Raw genomic sequence first — 21,835 nt, forward strand, 5'->3', positions numbered from 1 at the left:
TTGGATCACGGATAAAGCAAGAGAGTTCCAGAAAAACATCTACTTTTGTTTCATTGACTATACTAAAGCCTTTGACTGTGTGGATCACAACAAACTATGGAGAATTCTTCAGGAGAGGGGAAAACAAGACCACCTTAGCTGTCTCTGAGAAACCTGTATGCAAATCAAGAAGCAACAGTTAGAACTGAACACAGAACAACGGACTGGTTCAAAACTGGGAAAGAAATATGACAAGGCTGTATATTGCTTATTTAACTTCTATGCAGGGTACATCATGTGAAATGCCAGGCTGGATAAATCGCAAGCTGGAATCAAGATTGCCAGGAGAAATATCAACAACCTCAGATATGAAGATTATACCACTCTAACAGAAAGTGAAGAACTAAAGAACCTCCTGAAGAGGGTGAAAGAGTATAGTGAAAAAGATGGCTTAAAACTCAACATTCAAAAAACTAAGATCATGGCATCTGGTACCATCACTGACAGATTTTATTTTTTGGGGCTCCAAAATCACTGAGGATGGTGACTGGAGCCATGAAATTAAAAGACATTTACTCCTTGGAAAAAAAGCTATGACAAACCTAGACAGAATATTAAAAAGCAGAGACACCACTTTGCCAACAAAAGACTGCATAGTCAAGCTATGGTTTTTCCAGTAGTCATGTAGGTATGTGAAAGTTGGACCATAAAGAACGCTGAGCACCAAAGAATTGATGCTTTTAAAACTGTTGTCCTGGAGAGCCTTGAGAATCCCTTGGACTGCAAGGAGATCAAATCAGTCAATCCTAAAGGAAATCAACCCTGAATATTCATTGGAAGGCTGATGCTGAAGCTCCAATACTTTGGCCACCTGATGTGAAGAGCTGACTCACTGGAAAAAATCCTGATGCTGGGAAAGACTGAAGGCAAAAGGAGAAGGAGGAGACCAAGGATGAGACGGTTAGACAGTATCAATGGATATGAATTTGAGAAAACTGAAGGAGATAGCAGAGGTCAGAGGAGCCTGGTGTGCTATAGTCCATTGGGTGGCAAAGATTTAGATTTGACTTAGCAGTTGAACAACAACAAAGACCATATGTAAGGTGGTGGCTTGGGTCGTCTTGAGGAGCTTACTCATTTTTCCTAAGTGTGTCTCATATACACATGAGGTATACATGTTAATAAAAATTTGGTGATTTTGAACTTGTCTTATAGGAGGTCTCAGCCAAGAATTCAAAGGGAAAAATATTTTCTCCCCTCTCCTACACAGTATGAATCAAATCCAGCAACAAACTATTGGTCACACTTATGAAATATATCTATACCAAACCATCATCTATTGCCCCCAGTTTAGGCCAAACCGTCATTATCTCTCAAAAAGACCATTGCAATAGCTTCCTAATTTATATCATTACTTCTAAACTTTGTATTCACCATATAATTGCCTTAGTGAGCTTTCAAAGAAATATAAATTAGGTTATGCCATTCCTTCATTCAAAACCCTTAGAATGATTTATAAAAACATAACATAGCATATAAAACCTACATGATCATAAAGCCCTACATGATCTGATCTCTTCCTGTCTCTGTGAACTCCCTTTCTACCCCTGTTTTCTCTGCTCTTTATCTTCCTTAAATATTCTTGATCTTAAACTTGATCTTTATCTTCTTATCTCAAAATGAATAGATGCCCAAACTGTCTGTATACTTACAAACATAAGAAAAAAATGTTTAACTACATTATTAACCCAGAAATTTGGATTTGAAATAAAAAAAACACACACACACACACACACACACACACAAAACTTAAAAGTTATTGCAATGGTGGAGGTCCCCATGGACTGTGGTCTGCCAGGCTCCTCTTCAGGGTATTTCCCAGGCAAGCATACTGGAGTGGGTTGACATTTCCTTCTTCAGGGGATCTGTATTGTAATGAAAGAGCTTTAATTTACTTTAAAACTTTTGTTTAGAAATATTCTTTGTGTATCATTTATAAATATAAGGCTGAGTTCAGATTTTTTATTAATACAGACAATAGTATAAATCAACAAAATAGTAATTGGTGTTAAAGGATAGAATAGGCCACCCCAAGATACTCCATTTAGCACCAAGATTGATTTGCCCAACTGAAGCATTTGAGATGAAGCAGATCCAAGAGGTCTTCTTGCCTTCCTTTGATTTTCCTAAAAGTTGGACACAAATTGACAGAGATGTCCCTCCTCTCTACCAGGAAGGACAATTTTAATCCCAATAGACAATGGAGAAGGTATCAATTTAAATATGCCTAAAAGAATCTACTCTTGTTTCCCTGGTGACCTCCTCATAACTGACCTCCTCACATCTTCAACAGAAAATAGTATTTATGGTGGAGGTTTTTTTTTTTTTTTTTGTCCATACCTCATAAGTTCGAGGGATCTTAGTTCCCCAATAAGGGATTGAATTTGTGTTATCAGCAGTGAAAGCCTCCAGAGAACTCCTGGCCTTCTAAGGCACCTTGGGAGGTATTCATTTTTCCCTGGGTTTCTTCCATGTTTACATGAGGTACACATGTTAAGAAACTTGTTTTTCTCTTTAGAATTTGTCTTTTATTACAAGACTTGTTACTTGAAAGCTGGGTTTTGCCCCTTGGTGGGTATCAAACCAAAAGGTACAACCAAGCCAAAGATCAGAAGGAAGAAAGGATTTATTATTACAAGCAGCAACTAAAGAGAACACCAGGGATATTCTCAAAGCAGTTTCTCGCTGAACAGCAAAACTGGGGGTTTTAAGCCAAGGGAACATGCATATTCATGAAGGGTCTGGAGCAGAGGAGAAATCAGCATAGAACTGGGGCAAAGGTTGATAGAGTCTAAGCTTTAGTTGATTCACGTCACCAGGGGCAAAATTATCATTCCATCCTCCACCTAGGTGGGGTTCTTCCTGCAGAACTCAAAGACTATCAGATTATCTATATGCCTTGAAGAGGAACTAGAACTTTGTTTTATTGCTGAACTGTTATCTCTTGATTGCTTTTCCTTTATTCCTGCATTCTCTTACTTCTGCTTCAGATCATTGATTACTGAGACTGTTAAACGACAACCATTGCCACTAAGCTTATATAAAAAATGATTTTGGCCAAAATGGCTTATGTCACAAAACCATTCCTGGGAAATTCTGGTGATCCAGTGGTTAGGACTCCACTCTTTCTTTCACTGTCGAGTTCAATTCCTGATCGAGGAATTAAGATCCCACAAACTGCAGGGTGACGCAAAAAAAAAAAAAAAAAGAGAGAGACAAAGCCATTCCTGGTTCTTTCTGGGGAACCCCTAACCCATCTGCTTACAGGCTCTCTGTCAAAAACTCACAAGGGTGGGGAAAAGTAACTTTCCCCCCCTACAATTGGAAGACATATTTAAACACAATTGAATAATGAATGAAATCACTTGGGTTACATAGCTTCTGAACAGCCTGTTAAAAGTCTAACATTTTAGCCAAAGCACTTTCTCTCGGACTCTCTCTCCCGCATGCGTGCGCTCCTTTCTTTCTCTCTCTCTCTCTCTCTCTCTCTCTCTCCCCGGCTATCTTCTAAATAAAATAGAGCTGTAACACTAAAAAAAAAAAAAAAAAAGTCTAACATTTTACTTTTTTGATAAGCCATTTCAGTGTCTAGGATTGCTAGATACTGTCAACATTTATTCCAATAAGTCTTACTTATGTTAATACCAGGATTTTAAACATACAATAGGATGAGTGAGGTATTAGTAGACTAAGTGCTAAAAAATTCCACGTGGGAAGAAGCAATTTCAGTGAAAAAAATAAGTTGAAAAAGAATGAGCTAAACTGACCAAATTTTACACTAAGGGTTTTTGACCTGGAATCCATATATGCCACTATATGAAACTAAAAGTTTTCCTAAGATTTGTATTTTTCTGCCATTCAACATTATTAACAAATGTCAAGCTCTTTTACAGAAAATATGGGTGGCCCTGAAAAGAGCCTTTAGTTTGGACTCATCGGAGTTGCTAAAATCCAAGCAACTACTTGCCCTTGGCCTTGTGGTGGCTCTCGGTCTTCTTGGGCAGCAGCACCGCCTGGATGTTGGGCAGGACGCCGCCCTGAGCGATGGTGACTTTGCCCAGCAGCTTGTTGAGCTCCTCGTCGTTGCGGATGGCCAGCTGCAGGTGACGCGGGATAATACGGGTCTTCTTGTTGTCCCGGGCCGCGTTGCCCGCCAGCTCCAGGATCTCGGCCGTCAGATACTCCAGCACCGCCGCCAGGTACACTGGCGCGCCGGCCCCGACCCGCTCGGCGTAGTTACCCTTGCGGAGCAGCCGGTGAACACGGCCCACAGGGAACTGGAGCCCAGCTCGCGAGGAGCGTGTCTTGGCTTTGGCACGAGCCTTGCCGCCTTGTTTACCTCGCCCAGACATTATAAGCTTAACTTCACCCCAAACGGCTACCGAAATAGTGGAATTATAAGGGTAGCATTTTTTTTTATAGCCCTCATTAGACGCGAAAAAGAAGACACGTCATTGGTTAGGATTGTGGCTTCATTTTAGCCATTGGGAATCCGAATTGGTATTCTTGCGTTCTAACTGGGCAGAACTAATTTCTGACGTATTCTGGAACAGCCATCAGTAAGACTAAGACTTTAACGTATCACCTTATTTGCATAAGAGGTTGTATATGAAAAGGACTTATCGTATCTTCTGTGTGTTCTTCCCGTGAACTTGTTTAACCTGTTATTCATCATGCCTGAACCGGCTAAGTCTGCTCCGGCCCCGAAAAAGGGCTCCAAGAAGGCGGTGACTAAGGCGCAGAAGAAGGACGGCAAGAAGCGCAAGCGCGGCCGCAAGGAAAGCTACTCTATCTACGTGTACAAGGTGCTGAAGCAAGTCCACCCGGACACCGGCATCTCGTCCAAGGCCATGGGCATCATGAACTCCTTTGTAAACGACATTTTCGAGCGCATCGCGGGCGAGGCATCGCGCCTGGCGCATTACAACAAGCGCTCGACCATCACTTCCAGGGAGATCCAGACGGCCGTGCGCCTGTTGCTGCCCGGGGAGCTGGCCAAGCATGCGGTGTCCGAGGGCACCAAGGCTGTCACCAAGTACACTAGTGCCAAGTAAACTGTGAGTCGGTTGCAAACGATTCTAACGGCTCTTTTAAGAGCCACCCATGTTCTCAAAGAAAGAGCTGATGCTTATTCTCCTTCTGCCCTGGATCTTTGTAATTATTTACAGTGTGTGGTCTGGGAGGTAGAGCAGTTCCTGAACAATCTTAGGAGTTTTTGTCACAGTAAGCTCGCGATCCACTAATGACAATATAACGTTCCTGACCTTGGCAAAGCTCTGAAGTTCCTTGTGTAACCTTGGCTCTGATGTTTACTGTTAGTCAGGAATTTCCTGCATGTAAAAAGAGCTTTGCTACTCGTTCTGATAGCCATTAGGGTTAAGTAAGAGAGAACTTTAATTGATACACATACTTCCTAGTCGCCGGTCTGGGACAAGGAGTTTTGAGTCCTGCCTGGGTACAGAGGTTAGGCGGGAAATTTAAATTTGGCGGGTGAGCGCCAGCCCTTCGTCCCAGGTCCTGATTTGTTGCCGGCATCGGAGAAGGAACCGCTGGTTTCCGAGCGCGGGACAAACCGACTAACTGCCGCCGAGCCCAGGCACTCACAAGCTCCTTGAATAAACATTTTCGGCTAGTTCATCCTGCTTTTTATTTTTCCGTCTTTCTTAGCGCTTAGTCCCTTGCGAGAATAAGATGTATGACTTCCTCTCGAAATGTTCTTTGGAGAGTAAGGAACCTGATGGATATTTTCAGACTGAGAGATACTATCGCTTTGTTTCTAATTAGGGTACTTAATCCTATTTTGACTTTGCCTGGAGCCAGTGAAGAGGACCAGCGTTATTCAGGTTGTCACAAAAGAGAACCAGGCACTCACAATGCTTCTCTAAATTATTGTTCAAAATTGTGTGTCCCTTTGGGGTAAAAAGCCATGATTTATAAATCATTTGGAGAAGTCCACCATGGCTGTTTATTTTGTTGTTCGGTTTTTGTTTTTTGGTTTAGGTGGTAATTTTCAATGAAATTACCTAATTTATCTAAAATGGATCTAAAGTTAGCATAGTAATAATGCCTAAATGCAATTAATGCTTTGTTAAATCCACTATCAGAGGTACTCTTCCCCTTTGTTGACCCAAAGCCTACCCATGTTTCAACCCGCACTTCAGTTTTGCCTGCTTTCCAAAATTTCCTCTCATTTTTGAGCTTTTTCTAACAGCTTATCCAGCATTTGGAAACTGCCTCCATAATGTCTCATATATTAATCTCTGAGAGACAGCAGTGAGCAGTCTTAAAGAGATATCTTAGTTCCCTGCCCAGGAATCAGACCTGGGTTCAGTTCAGTTCAGTTGCTCAGTTGTGTCTGACTCTTTGCAACGAAATGGATTGCAGCATGCCAGGCTTCCCTGTCCATCAGCAACTCCCTCAGCTTGCTCAAACTCAGGTCCATCAAATCAGTGATGCCGTCCAACCATCTTATCCTCTGTCATCCCCTTCTCCTCCTGCCTTCAATCTTGCCCAGCATCAGGGTCTTTTCTAAGGAGTCAGTTCTTCACATCAGGTGGCCGAATTATTGGAGTTTCAGCTTCAATATCAGTCCTTCCAATGAATATTCAGGACTGATTTCTTTAGGATGGACTGGTTGGATCTCTTTGCAGTCCAAGGGACTCTCAAGAGTCTTCTGCACCACAGTTCAAAAGCATCAATTCTTTGGCACTCAGCTTTCTTTATGGTCCAACTTTCATGTCCATACCTGACCACTGGAAAGCTATGACCACATAGCTTTGATTAGATAGACTTTGTTGGCAAAGTAATGTCTCTGCTTTTTAATATGCTGTGTAGGTTGGTCACAGCTTTTCTTCCAAGAAGCAAGCATCTTTTAATTTCATGGCTGCAGTCACCATCTGCAGTGATTTTGGAGCTCAAAAAAATAAAGTCTCTCCTGTTTAAAGTCTATCCCAATAAAGTATCTCTTCTTTCCATTGTTTACCCATCTACTTGCCATCAAGTGATGGGACCGGGTGCCATGATTTTAGTTTTTTGAACGTTGAGATTTAAGCCAGGTTTTTCACGCTCCTATTTCACCGTCATCAAGAGGCTCTTTAGTTTCTATTAGCTTTCTGCCATAACAGTGGTGTCATCTGCATATTTGAGATTATTGATATTTTCCCCAGCAACCTTGATTCCAGCTTGTGCTTTATTCAGCCTGGCATTTTGCATGATACACTCTGCATATAAGTTAAATAAGCAGGGTGACAATATACAGCCTTGATGTACTCCTTTCCCAATTTGGAACCAGTCTATTATTCCATGTCCAGATCTAACTGTTGCTTCTTGACCTGCATACAGATTTCTCAGAGGGCAGGTAAGGTGGTCTGGTATTACTATCTCTTTAAGAATTTTCCACAGCTTGTTGTGATCCACACATTCAAAGGCTTTGGTGTAGTCAATAAATAAGAAGTAGATGTTTTTCTGGAACTCTCTTGCTGACCCAGAGGATGTTGGCAATTTGATCTCTGGTTCCTCTGCCTTTTCTAAATCTACCTTGAACACCGAGAAGTTCTCAGTCCACCTACAGTTGAAGCCTGGCTTGGAGAATTTTGAGCATTTCTTTACTAGCATGTGAGATGAGTGCAATTGTGTGGTAGTTTGAACATTCTCTGAAATTGCCTTTCTTTGGGATTGGAATGAAAACTGACCTTTTCCAGTCTGTGGCCACTGCTGAGATTTCCAAATTTGCTGGCATATTGAGTGCAGCACTTTCACAGCCCATCTTTTAGGATTTGAAATAGCTCAGCTGGAATTCCATCACCTCCACTAGCTTTGTTCATAATGATGCTTCCTAGTACCCCCTTGACTTCGCATTCCAGGATGTCTGGCTCTAGTCCAGTGATGACACCATCATGGTTATCTAGGTAATGAAGATCTTTTTTGTATAGTTCTTCTGTGTATTCTTGCCACCTCATCTTAATATCTTCTACTTCTGTTAGGTCCATACCATTTCTGTCCTTTATTGTGCCCATCTTTGCATGAAATGTTCCCTTGGTATCTCTAATTTTCTTGAAGAGATATCTAGTCTTTCCCATTCTATTGTTTTCCTCTATTTCTTTGCATTGACCACTGAGGAAGGCTTTCTTATCTTTCCTTGCTATTTTTTGGAACTCTGCATTCAGATGCTTATATCTTTCCTTTTCTCCTTTGCCTTTCACCTCTCTTTTCTCAGCTATTTGTAAGGCCTCCTCAGACAACCATTTATTTTTCTTGGGGATGATCTTGATCACGGCCTCTTGTCCAATGTCACAAACCTTTGTCCATAATTCTTCAGGTACTCTGTCTATTAGATCTAATCCCTTGAATCTATTTGTCACTTTCACTGTATAATCGTAAGGGATTTGATTTAGGTCATACTTGAATGGTCTAGTAGTTTTCCCTACTTTCTTCAATTTAAGTCTGAATTTTGCAACAAGGAGTTCATGACATGAGCCACAGTCAGCTCCCAATCTTGTTTTTGTTGACTGTATGGAGCGTCTCCATCTTTGGCTGCAAAGAATATAGTCATTCTGATTGACCATCTGGTGATGTCCATGTATAGAGTCATCTCTTGTGTTGCTGGAAGAGGGTGTTTGTTATGACCAGTGCATTTTCTTGGCAAAACTCTATCAGTCTTTGCCCTGCTTCATTCCGTATTCCAAGGCCAAATTTGCCTGTTACTCCAGGTATCTCTTGACTTCCTACTTTTGCATTCCAGTCCACTATGGTGAAAAGGACATCTTTTTGGGGGAGTTAGTTCTAGAAGCTCTTGTAGGTCTTCATAGAACCATTCAACTTCAGCTTCTTTAGCATTAGTGGTTGGGGCATAGACTGGCTTACTGTGATATTGAATGGTTTGCCTTGGAAACGAACAGAAATCATTTTGTCATTTTTGAGATTGCACCCAAGAACTGCATTATGGACTCTTGTTGACTATGAGGGCTACTCCATTTCTTCTAAGGGATACTTGCCCATAGTAGTCGATACAATGGTCATCTGAGTTTAATTCGCTCATTCAGTCCATTTTATTTCACTGATTCCTAAAATGTTGATGTTCACTCGCCATCTCCTGTTTGACCACTTCCAACTTATCTGGATTCATAGACCTAACATTCCAGGTTCCTATACAATATTGTTCTTTACAGCATCAGGCTTTACTTCCAACACCAGTCACAGACACAACTGGGCACTGTTTTTGCTCTGGCTCAGTCTCTTCATTCTTTCTGGAGTTAGTTCTCCACTCTTCTCCAGTAGCATATTGGGCATCTACCAACCTGGGGAATTCATCTTTCAGTGTCATATCTTTTTGCCTTTTCATACTGTTATTGGGGTTCTCAAGGGAAGAATACTGAAGTGGTTTGCCATTCCCTTCTCCTTGCCATTCCCTTCTCCAGTGGACCACGTTTTGTCAGAACTCTCCACCATGACCCGTCTGTCTTGGGTGGCCCTACATGGCATGGTTCATAGTTCCATTGAGTTAGACAAGGCTGTGGTCCATGTGATCAGTTTGATTAGTTTTATGTGATTGTGGTTTTCATTCTGTCTGCCCTCTGAGGGATAAGGATAAGAGGGTTATGGAAGCTTCCTGATGGGAGAGACTGACTGTGGGGGAAACTGGATCTTGTTCTGATGGGTGGGGCCATGCTCAGTAAATCTTTAATCCAGACCTGAGTAGCTTGGATGAAAACCAGGAACCCACCAGGGGCTAGAGGGTAGAAGCAAAAGTTCCTCTGGCTCTTGCCCTATTTAAAAAATATATTTCTCAAAGAGGCAAAAACTTTAAAAACAGGTACAAAATTTATTATTTAGAGATACAGCATAAGTGGGAGAGTACACTGAGAAACAGTTTGTCTTTTTTTTTTTTTTTTAGACAAAAACAAGATAGAAACACCCACCCAGAGAGAAAGGCTGTGGGTATCCTCCCTAATGAGGAGTGTAGTAAAGAGGCAGTTAATTTATATAAGGCAGTTCTTTCAGGTCTGTGTTTACCTTTGGCCAATTACCTTGATTCTAATCCCACATCTGACCTGTTCTAGGACACGCCTCACCATGAGAGTACATCTTTTCTTCAAGATGGATTCCACCACTGAGGCCTGTGGAAAGTTTGGCATCAGCTGTTATGGGATGGCACTCTCTCCCTTTTGACCCCACCCCTGCCCTCAAGGCGTGTTTATGTGCAGGGAAGTCTCCCTAACCTCTGGAGTGATCATCTTATCTCTACTCCAGCATCTAATGGAATGCAAATCAGAAAAGTCATGGTAAACAAATAAAATATTTGAGGCAATTGAAGATTTTTTTTCTAGTACTAGTTATTGGATGATGTTACAAATCATTTAAAACTTTTCTTAGGAGAGAAAATCTTGTATTTTGTTTAATTCTGTATTTGTTGGGATGTTTGAAATATTCATGATTGAAACAACATGTTTATGATTTCTTTACACTGTAACCCTCCCCCACAGTGTACCCGGTGGGTGGATAAAGAAACAACACAAGAGATGTTGGTTAATTGTTGAAGCTTTGCCTGAGGGGCACTTGGAAGTACCTTGTTCTCTTCTGTCTACTTTTGTGTATACTTCAATGTGTCCCTTCCCTGCATCCCTTCCCCTTTCCCCGAAAAATGTTTCTTTAAAAAGCTGGCCCAATTAACGAACATAATTCTCTTCCAGTCAATAAGGGGTGATAATGAGAGGAATCAAATGTTGGCGAAGAGAAATTCTAGAGACTGAACTAAGGAAACCAGGAGAGAGGCTGCACGGGGGACTTCATAGCAGCAGTGGTTCCCCTTCTTGCAGCGCACATGCTCGACAATCAAGAAACGCTGTCGCCATCTTGTGGCCCTTTAAGATAATACAGTTAATATTTTATTCTGTGGTTTGTTAGGCAGTCCATTGCTAGACTTTAATAACTGTGTATGTAAAAATACAAAAAATAATACTACTTCAAACACAATTCTCATCTGACCAAGTTCTCTCATCAATAACAAATAACCACGTTATTAGTTTCTTATGTTCCTGTCTGGAATTTCTTTATACAAACACAAATATATAAATGTGGATTCTGTATGTCCCCTTTAATTCAAATGGCCAATGGCTATATTCCTCTCAAGTTCTACCCCTGATTTTCTCATTATCTAGCTTGGAATTCTTTCCTATTAGTAAGTAGAGTAGCTAAGACTTCTCAGCAGGTGCACTTGAATCAGTGACCTGAGGAGGGTAATCAGAGGCCAAAACTGTTATTACACTGGCTGCATCTTCCCTGAAAATAAGCCTGATGCTCATTTGAGAGGAAACATGGGTCTCTTGACAAGCTGCTCAGGAGCTGAACCTGGTCAGGAGAGTTGTGGGGTGGCTGAATTCGTGTTCCCTTCCTGGAATGGGACCACTGTGCCTTGTAAGGAAGGGACATTGAAGTCCTAACACAGGTATTTGTCTTGTTGATGAGGCATTCTTTGAATGTCATCTTTCTATCTGAGCCACCCCAAGCAAATTTCCAATTCCTACTTACCGTTCTTCATAATATGTAGCAAGATCTGACATGCTGTATACTTATCTTCACCATACCATCCTCTTCACCAGAATGTAAGTCAACTGAGAGCTGAATTTCTCTGTTTTAGTCTACTTTGATCATTGTTGTATCCCCCAGCTTCTAAAACAGTGCCTGGCACACAGTATGTCTTGGAATAAATGGATGAAGTAGTATTCTCCCCTGTTGTTATGGGAGACCCTCAAAGACTTTACTTTCTCCGGTGGATGATTCAGCGGGAAAAAAACAAATTGTCTCCACTTCCTGCCATTCTCTGAGTGCTTCTTCTGGTTGAACTCCCAGTTTTCTTCACCTGCAAAAAACAAAAAAACAAAAAACCTTAGGTTTTGTTAAAAATTCAGGTTTCTCCTTCTTCATGAATTTTGCTTATTAATGATTACTATTACATACATTATTTTATTTTTATATGCCAAAAAAAAGGGGGGGGGATGTCATATTGAGTCACCTCAATGGAGATTCTGTCTTCTCTGAATCTCCATTCTGTCAGGAAAGACATGCACCCTTGTTGGCCTCAGGGTTTTGGTTAACAGGAAATGGCAAAACCTCTCTTCAGAGTACTGTTTTCTAGATTACTGTTTCTCTCAGAAGAGAAACACCAGTGTCTAAGGAATTCTCCACATGGGTCAACAAGACTTCCATTTTACCCCTACAGTTAGAGGGACCCAACGTTAGAGGGTGATGCTGTAGATGACATCCCCCCCTCATCTAGCAGTAGGACCTGGTGGACTTTTGAGTGAGGACAGTTGTGTTTGTCTTTGGCTCGTTTTTTTTTTTTTTCTTCTTCACCAGCTCTCATTTTCTCAAAGTCTCTTACCTTCTGAAATTTCAGTCATTCTTTTTTCACTACCCATAGTCTCCTCCCTGGCCATATTAGATGGAGTATCCCATCTAGTCCAACCAATGAAGGAATGAATTACTTTGAATTTGTCTCCAGCCTAAACTCCTTCTTACTTTAAATCTGCACTTGCAAACAAATGACCTGAGATACTTTTTGAAATACCATCAAAAGGACCTGAGCAATAATTGCCACTATCAGTTCATTGGAAGGACTGATGCTGAAGCTGAAACTCTAATACTTTGGCCACCTCATGTTAAGAGTTGACTCATTGGAAAAGACCCTGATGCTGGGAGGGATTGGGGGCAGGAGAAGAAGGGGACGACAGAGGATGAGATGGCTGGATGGCATCACTGACTTGATGGACATGAGTTTGGGTAAACTCCAGGAGTTGGTGATGGACAGGGAGGCCTGGCGTGCTGCGTCTGCAAAGAGTCAGACACAACTGAGCTACTGAACTGAACTGAACTGATTCAGAACTAGATCAGGGAAAGATAAAAAGTGAATCACTCACATTGTTTTATTGAGTCCAGTTTAATTTTTCATGAACACATATCATTATCCTCATTTAAGATGTGAAGCTGAGGCTCAGGGGAAAATAGCTTCTTCAAGTCACATGGCTAACTGGCAAAGCCACTAGTGGAAAGCAGACTTTTTTTTTACTCTAAAATGCGTGTTCTTTCGTCCACTTCATGTTCTCTCCACATTCCTTCTTCACATGTGCTTGCCAGTTCTCTTAATATATATTTACATATTTGAGGATTTCTTCACCAGTTAAATACATATCCGAACTCCAAGGACTTGCCAAATCTTGTAGATTATTCCTGCACATTCTTTTTCTTTTCACTTACTTCTTCATCCATTCGTGGTAAATAGTACTGTGGAGGAAATAGTGTGTCACATATAGGCCACCTCTGATTTTAGAGGCTGATAGAAGGTACATAGTCTGGCATCTGGGGCCCTTCCATGTTTGAATAACTTCTTGTTTCTGCCCCTCTAGTTACACCATCTTGTAATCTTTTTGACACAGCTAAAGAAACATAATTCAAAACTCAGCACAGGGGAGGCAGGAGAAAAGAAGTACTAAAAGGGACAGTGAGACTTCAGGGACAACAGATAAGTTCACTATCTTGATTGGGGTCATGGTATGTGTATACATAATGTCAAAATTCATCAAAATGTACCCTGTAAATATATGCAGTTCATCATATACCAGTTATACTTTAATAAAGCTATTTTAAAAATAAAAGTAAAAATTCAGTTATTGGGTCAAAATATAATAGGAAAAAGCAAAACTGCAATATACCTTTTTAAAGTTAGTTATGAAAAGCCTACAAGTAAGGAACAAGAACTCTAATTCACCATGGAAATGAATTAGAGCCTGGGAAGTGCACCTAGGAAAATTTGTCTGATGTCTATTCTGTGGCTTATGAGAGTCTTACCTTACGTATAGTCAAGGATATCACTTAGTATGCCAAGAAGATTAAATGAGTACCTCAGGGAAAGAGGACACCCTTTCTTTCAGTCTGGGGTACTTTAGCTGCAACGTGGAGAAGGCGATGGCACCCCACTCCAGTACTCTTGCCTGGAAAATCCCATGGATGGAGGAGCCTGTTGGGCTGCTGTCTATGGGGTCGAACAGAGTCGGACACTACTGAAGCGACTTAGCAGCAGCAGCAGCAGCAGCTGCAACATGGTAAAGAACACCTGCGTCATGTCTATTACCACAAAGAAATTTTAATCTCCCAATGGGGTAAAATATGACTTCATTGTTGCTTTATGATACAACCTTCAATTCATTGAAAGTCTCAGATGGAGTCCTGCAAGTCGCTCTACCCAGACTTTCCCAACCATCTCCCCTGCCAAATCCTGGGATTCTGACAGTCTCTAAATGATGCTTCTTGTCATGTGGCCTTTACACAGGATGTCTTCATTTTCAAGTTCTCGGGGGCACAATTTGGAAATATCCAATCCAATCACTCTTCAGCAACAGATTCTTGGTTCCAACCTCAAGCAGCATACTGAATGTGGCCTCTTAGAAAGAGGTTTGTATGGTTGTCATCTGAAACTAAGTTACCTCCAAATTCCTTGATCTTTTAAAAACTCACGTTCTCATCTCTTCAGTGCTATACATTTCTTCAATTTTGGTCAGTAGATTTGTTCTTGAGAATCTAATTCAAATTTTGCCTTGGTCTGCTAGTTCTGCTGACTGTATCTGTTGATGAATTTATTTTATTGTTCATTGGAGTAATAACTTCTAAAATGAGGGACTGCAGAAACCAGATTCCAGTTTCTACCAGCTTTGTCTTTCACTAATCTCGTCCTCCACTGAAGTAACTTCATCAATGACAGTAGCCGAAACAACTGTCAACAGAAATTAGGAAAATCCACACATACCTCTGTAACAGTTGTGAGTAGGAAAGTAAGAGCAGCTTTCTCGTAGGTGAATTCAAAGTTTAGATCTGGGTAGGTGATCTTCCTTTCTCCTTATTAAAAATGCCAGGTCGACGAAGGTGGGATTCGAACCCACGCGTGCAGAGCACAATGGATTAGCAGTCCATCGCCTTAACCACTCGGCCACCTCGTCTTTACACCTTAGGTATTTGGCAAGGTTTATTTCAAAGTTCATACTTGGGAACTCACTATTTCAGAGAGAAAGACGGTTAAGAGATGGCTTGGAGACGTCTGGGAGACGTGGAGGTGGCCCGTTTTCACACGAATGGACAAAGAACTGGATTGGAAAAAACTGCGACGGGGGAAAAAAAAAACCAACACATTTGCGTGGGCCTTCATTCCTTTTCTCCCGCTGCAGGCAGGGGGCACCTCAGCATCAAGTCCGAGTTTGTTGTCACCGTCTCGCGTCCGGGGAGCCTGGTCCAGCGCCCCCAGGGCGCAGCCGAAAAGACCGCAGGGAACAGTGGTTCCCAAAACCAGTCCCCTTGGAGTCGTTGTCAGGGAAGCTGGCGAATGTGGACTCCTAACGCGGGGTTAATAAAATAATTTGGAAAATTAAACGATGAATCTGAATAGGGCTCAATTTCTATTCAATGTTATTGCCCCTTTTGCAATACTTTAGGGTGAATTGTGTAGAAAAGAATCCTTAATTCTTGGGGTTCTCCTCTCGGATCATCCGCATCAGAGGAACCATTCACTTGTTTTCCTTCCAAATACCCGTGTATTTCTTGAATGGTTTTCTAGAGGAAATGTTTCCCAACTTTCATTTGCTCTTACAAGGGGTGCAGTGCTAAAAATGTTAAGTGACTCATTTCTAAAAATGAGTTGAAAAAATGTTTCTGGGAAAGAGTGAAAAAAACCTATTTTAGCTGTCTTTTGGGAGTTTTGATTGGTTTGGTTGTTTCATGGAATGAGTAACAGGCACATGAATGAACATGAGTACAGACTAACTCTAATTGTAATGAATCATAAATGCCTGAGAAAAGATGGTAATACTGAAAGTGAGCCTTGAGCAAATTTTCTAGAGGTGAGAAAAATGAGGGTGTCCCAGACTGAGAAAAGGGTGTGTTCAAAGGTGAGGAATGAATATCTAGATAACTGTTGGAAATCACTGTGGCTGGTGTGCTGAAGCACATGAGAGGCTGGTCAGGAAACATCAATAAATCTGAGAATGGAAGCTGGTCATGAAGATTTTTCTTGTGAAGATTAAGTAAATCAATCACAGGATGAACAACAGCAAACATGGAAGAAATCCTGTAGGAATAGATTCCTGCTTCATTTTCACACTTGTAGTGTGAGTGTTATCTAAAGGTGCATGGGGGGGCGTGGAGAGGGGTGCGGTCTGGCAGCTCACTGCTCAAAAGCCAGGAAACAGGCCAGGTTGGTGTAAAGGAAAGTTTGCTTTATTTCAGATGCTGGCAACCTAGCGTGGGGGTGGTGGACATCTGTCTACAGGCCAACTCCCTGCTCTTCCCCCACCACAAGCAGGGGATGAGAGAGTCCTTGGTGGAGGGGCTACATGCAGAAATAGCACAGTCATCTCTAACAGTTATCTTGAAATTGGTCATCAGTGGTCTGACCAGCATCATCTTGGTTGTTTTAGGTACAGTTACTCTTCAGTTCCAGGGTGCACTTGTTCCCATTTCTTTGCGGTCAGCTCTCAGAATTGTGGCAGCTCATATTCTGGGTACAGTCTGGTCATCATGTAGTTAACTTCTCCACCTGGTGTTTTGGTATCTATAAGACAGCTCACAGGAAATGGCTCAGAATATTATCTATAGCCTTTGAGGAAAGGTCCTTAACTGTGCTTAATGACTGCATTGTTATTATTTAGTCTCCTTTGTTTCAGCATTTGTCACTTCTCTGATTAAACTTATTCTTTGACTAAGTTTTCACAGGCAAAAGGTAGGCAGAAGACATGGGGGGCGGGGGGAGGGTGTGGGGCAACGATCATATGGTCCTACTCCATTTCATGAGGACACTACCTTAGGTTGCTCTAACATTTTCTTCAGTGAAAACCATCCTTAACTTGTCCCAGAGAATCAATCTCTCTTCTTGCTTGGAAAAGTTCTTTAAAAAAAAAAAAAAAATTGGGGAGTGGGGGTGGGAGGAAGGGATAAGAGGTAGGGGACATATGTTTACCTATGGCTGATTCATATTGATATATGGCAGAAACCAACACAATATTGTAAAACAACTATCCTTCGACTAGAAATAAATAAATTTAAAACATTTTTGGAAAAGTCCTTGTATTTTAATGTAGGCTGCATTGTTCTGCCGGGATCTTCCCCTCAATTTAACCCATATCCCTCCACTTTATTTCTCATGCTCAGTCTAATTCATGATTTTGTATCAAGAAAAATTTATTTCCCCTTTCTTCCAACAAGACATTTTCCCTCATGGAGTGCTCTTGCCCTTTTTCATTTTAACCTGGATAAATTTTTTTATCCACCCTTGGTTCTCAGTTTAAAGCTTATTTTTTTAAAAAAGTTAAAATGTTTAAATTAAAGTTAACCACACATTTCAAAATCTCAAGTACTTCAGAAATATGTGTGTGTTAGAAAGTGGTTCTCTTCCCCCTTTGGTGGAGGCAAAGATTTTCAGTCATTTGGCTTTTTGTTTGTGTTGTTTTTGTTCTACCAACAACATGTTTCCAAATATCATGCTATGGCAGAGATGGCTAGTTACCATCAGTATTTGTTCTTTCCTTCCAAGAAATGGAAATTTGGTAGCGTTCATAACCATCCATGAAAAAATTACAGGGCACCACTTTCCCTGATGCGTGGTCATGTGGCCAATTTCTAAACCAGAGCATTAGAGATAAAGTGGATGTAAAGCTTTCAAGTTATGTTCAGAAGAGGGAAGAAATACCATTCATTTCTCTCTTCTGACTGTATCTGCTTGCTGGAAAAGGCAGCATTATAGGAATGAAGGTGTCATGAAATATAAAGAGATTGGAAACAGTAACCCATAGGAGGGAGGGAACCATGAGATAGGAGATTAGAACCAATACCCTAGAGCCAAAATATCACTCTGGGATTGATTATACCTTCAGACTGTTACATGAGAGATCATGAGGGCTTCTTGTGTAGCTCAGTTGGAAAAAGCAATGTGGGAGAGCTAGATTCAATTCCTGGATTGGAAGGATCCCCTGGAGAAGGAAATGGCAACCCACTTCAGTATTCTTGCCTGGAGAATCCCATGGACAGAGGGGACTGAAAGGCTACAGTTCATGGGATTGCAAGAGTCGGACATGACTTAACGCTATTTTTCTTTCTTTCTGTTTCCTTTAAGGTACAGTTCATTGGGGTCTTTGTCAGAGAAAAAATTGTGTTTTAATTAATACAGATGCTTTTATTTCTACTTTTACATTTTTTCCAGTTTCGTATTTTCTATTGATTACTTCTTAAATCAAAAAAAGATTCATTTCTCTTTCCTTGCCTTAAATATCACCATATACAGACACCCTTACTATTGATTTTTCTTCTGAATTTATTTATATCATAATATTTATTGAATTAGTATCACTGTTCATATATTATGATTGGAAAATACCATTCACTGGTCTGTCATGATATTTTTGTTTCCTGAACATTACAGTTTTTTCTTACTACTACTACTACTACTACTAAGTCACTTCAGTCGTGTCCGACTCTGTGCGACCCCATAGACGGCAGCCCACCAGGCTCCCCTGTCCCTGGGATTCTCCAGGCAAGAACACTGGAGTGGGTTGCCATTTCCTTCTCCAATGCATGAAAGTGAAAAATGAAAGTGAAGTCACTCAGTCGTGTCTGACCCTCAGCAACCCCATGGACTGCAGCCTTCCAGGCTCCTCCATCCATGGGATTTTCCAGGCAAGAGTACTGGAGTGGGGTGCCATTGCCTTCTCCCAGTTTTTTCTTAAATTACCACAAATAACTATAAAAGCTTTGACAAAAAAAGAAATTGGGTGTTTTCTATACTAACTATACAGTTTTCATCCTGATGTCTTCCTGAGAAAGATTTCATTGGAGATAAGATTTTTTAATATTTTGGTGCTGGAGAATATCTTTTCTATTTCTCTTACACTTGCTTAAATATTTGGTTGGGTATGGAATGCTAGGGAATATTTTCTTTCAGGATTTTGAAAGAGTTCTCCATTTTCTTGTAGATTTCAGTATTGCTTTTGAGAATTACAAAGTCATTCTAATTACTGTGTTTCATTTGTAATTAGTTTTTCTCTCTTTCAAGATGATTTCTTTGTCTTTAATGTACTAAAATGTCTGAAAGATATGCCTTTGTGTGTATCTATTTTCATTCACTGTTCTGGGAGCTCTATTACATCATTAAATTTGGAAAAATCATCTATTTCAGTTTGAGAAATTAACTTTACTTTTTTGTCAATTTTCTCACTTATCTGTTCTGTATTCTCTCGCTTTACCTTTTTTTCCCTAGAATTTTTCATACTTGGATTTTGAACCTCCGGGATGTTTCCTCTACTTTTCAAAAAGTATTATTCTCTCCTAGTTACAATCTGTTTATATTTTTCAATAGACTATTTTTAAGGCAGTTCTAGGTGTACAGAAAAATTAGTACCAAAGTACAAAGTCCACACATACCTCCTATTGTCCCCCACAGCTTCTCCTATGATTTACATTGCATATTATTTGGTACATTTGTTACAACTGATGAACCACTATTAATACATTATTATTAACATTCTTCATGTTAGGGTTTACTCTTCACTTTAGACATTCTTTGGGCTTGACAAATGTATAATGACATATATCCATCATTACAGTATTGCACAGAATAGTTATATTGCCCTGTGTTCCACATCTTCATCCATACATTCCCTAGAACTACTGATATTTTTATTGTTTCTATATCTTTCTTTTCCCAGAAAGTCATATAGTTGGAATCACACAGTATGCAGCCTTTTCAAATTGGCTTCTTTCACTTAGTAATATGTTTTTTAAGTTTCCTGCATGTCTTTTTGTGACCTGATAGCTTATTTCTTCTTATTACTAATATTCCATTGTATGGATGTACCACGGTTTGTTTATCCATTAATTTATTGAAGGGCATTTTGGTTGCTTTCAAGTATTGACAATTATGAATAAAGTTGCTTTAAACATTCATGTGCAGGCTTTTTTGTGGAAGTAAATTTTAAGCTCATTTGGATAAATATGAAGGAGTGCCCTTATATTATTACTCCGCATTCTGGAAAATGTCCTTTACATTTTATTTCAACTATTCTATTAAGTTTTTCATGTCTACTCCCACAATTTCAACTTTGAGACTTCTGTACCTAAGAGTATCTTGTTGAACAGCAGCCTCTTTTAAAACAAGAATAGATGTAATAACATGCCTGAGATTTTTTTTCTCCTCTCTGCATAATATTTTCCTCTATTTTTTTAGTTCACGTTCATCTCTGTCTTTCATATTAGACATTCACTTTAGATTTCTAGTGATCTTTGATTGCTGGTCGGCAGATATAATTAGGCCCTAAAAATGACTGAAAATGAGATTATGAGTCTAGTTTATTGACTGTGGGCTTCACTTGTAAAGTGATCTACCTGTACCTTTTACTATCAGGCAATATCTTTAACTCATCCTTCTTGGGATAGTAAAATTCCTTGAAAAAGGATCATTAAATCTGCTTAGATGATGTAAAACTGACTTCTTGAATTCTGAGAAAATTCTTAAAGGACAGAGGTTGGAGGAAATCCTTCTCCAAACGTGTACCTTCATACTTATTGAGTTCCCAAAACTGATCAAGGAAAGACAAAAAATAACAAGGAAAGGTATCAAAAGAGATAATATTTCTGAATACCATGATGAGCAGGGCCAGGTGAGTCCCTAGGTTATCAAGAAGCAAGGAAGACGTGGTGGTTTGTGTGTGTGTTCACTCTAAGTTTCGACCACATAAGATGGTTATCCTGAGGATATATCTTAATTTAGCTAGCATGAGCAAAGTAACTGGATTAATACCTTCCCTCTCCATCGTATTTCTTCATCTTCCAAATTTCATTAATCAATTCACCTGAACGTTTTCAACAGTTTCAAACTGAGAGGTTTTCCTGGGGTCAAGGAAAAGGTATGGCAAGTTTCCAGGTTTGAGGTAGGGAAGCCCTCAAACTTCCAAGAGTTAGTGATTTCTTTTCGTGGTTTTTCTCTCCCGGTGGACAAACTGTGGCCGGCAATATTCCCCGGAAATCTACAGGTGGGCTCTGGATATTTGTGCTGCGGGAATTCTACACCACTTGCGATATTAAATCCCATAGAAACAAAAACTGTTTAATTTTTTTTATTCCTGGTCCCTCACCGCATCCCTGGGATCCAGCAGAGGCTGACACGTAGTATTCACTGAAAATTCATTCATTGAATGAATAGGTAAATAAACTCTGACCAGGGAGTGCAGCTCCAAGGTGCAACGCAGGAAAAGAAAGAGGCTTACATCCTAACCGTTGATTACAGTGGGAGTGGCGGCGGCAGCAACTAGGAGTGCCTTTTACTTTAGTCAGTGCGGTATCTGTAACTGCTGCGAGTGGGAGAATGATCACTCAAGTCGGAGATAGCAGTGGAAATGCAAATCCACATCTCTACCAGAGGAAGTCAGGTACTGCTGCTGCTGCTACTGCTGCAAAGTTGCTTCAGTCGTGTCCGACTCTGTACGACCCCAGAGACGGCAGTCCACCAGGCTTCCCCGTCCCTGGGATTCTCCAGGCAAGAACACTGGAGTGGGTTGCCATTTACTTCTCCAATGCAGGAAAGTGAAAAGTGAAAGTGAAGTCGCTCAGTCGTGCCCGACTCCTAGCGACCCCATGGACTGCAGCCTACCAGGCTCCTCGGTCCATGGGATTTTCCAGGCAAGAGTACTGGAGTGGGGTGCCATTGCCTTCTCCGAGTCAGGTACCGGTTGACCGTAATTCACACTTCCCCGCTCCGCCCCACCCAGTC

The 21,835-nt window shown here is 40.7% G+C and overlaps 2 protein-coding genes and 1 non-coding gene across 3 annotated transcripts; 1 reads left to right on the top strand and 2 right to left on the bottom strand.

Annotated features, from left to right (window-relative positions):
* Positions 1-3,891: 3,891 nt before the first annotated feature.
* LOC113881685 (histone H2A type 1) lies at positions 3,892-4,413 on the bottom strand. The gene has a single exon (XM_027524754.1). It carries the CDS (start codon positions 4,389-4,391, stop codon positions 3,999-4,001), a length of 393 nt encoding a protein of 130 aa, XP_027380555.1. The 5' UTR covers positions 4,392-4,413; the 3' UTR covers positions 3,892-3,998.
* A 206-nt stretch (positions 4,414-4,619) lies between these two features.
* Positions 4,620-10,350, top strand: LOC113881693 (histone H2B type 1-J-like). The gene is made up of 2 exons (XM_027524763.1): positions 4,620-5,096; positions 10,098-10,350. The coding sequence occupies exon 1, from the start codon at positions 4,713-4,715 to the stop codon at positions 5,091-5,093; it is 381 nt and encodes a 126-aa protein (XP_027380564.1). The 5' UTR covers positions 4,620-4,712; the 3' UTR covers positions 5,094-5,096; positions 10,098-10,350.
* A 4,594-nt stretch (positions 10,351-14,944) lies between these two features.
* Positions 14,945-15,026, bottom strand: TRNAS-GCU. The gene has a single exon. It is a non-coding gene; the product is annotated as a tRNA-Ser (tRNA).
* Positions 15,027-21,835: the final 6,809 nt, after the last annotated feature.

Source organism: Bos indicus x Bos taurus, chromosome 23 (assembly GCF_003369695.1).
Source record: "Bos indicus x Bos taurus breed Angus x Brahman F1 hybrid chromosome 23, Bos_hybrid_MaternalHap_v2.0, whole genome shotgun sequence".
NCBI classification, from domain to species: domain Eukaryota; kingdom Metazoa; phylum Chordata; class Mammalia; order Artiodactyla; family Bovidae; genus Bos; species Bos indicus x Bos taurus.

Bases quoted from the DNA above. Each gene is read 5' to 3' on its own strand.
- LOC113881685 (XM_027524754.1), bottom strand. From the start codon at position 4,391: ATGTCTGGGCGAGGTAAACAAGGCGGCAAGGCTCGTGCCAAAGCCAAG.
- LOC113881693 (XM_027524763.1), top strand. From the start codon at position 4,713: ATGCCTGAACCGGCTAAGTCTGCTCCGGCCCCGAAAAAGGGCTCCAAG.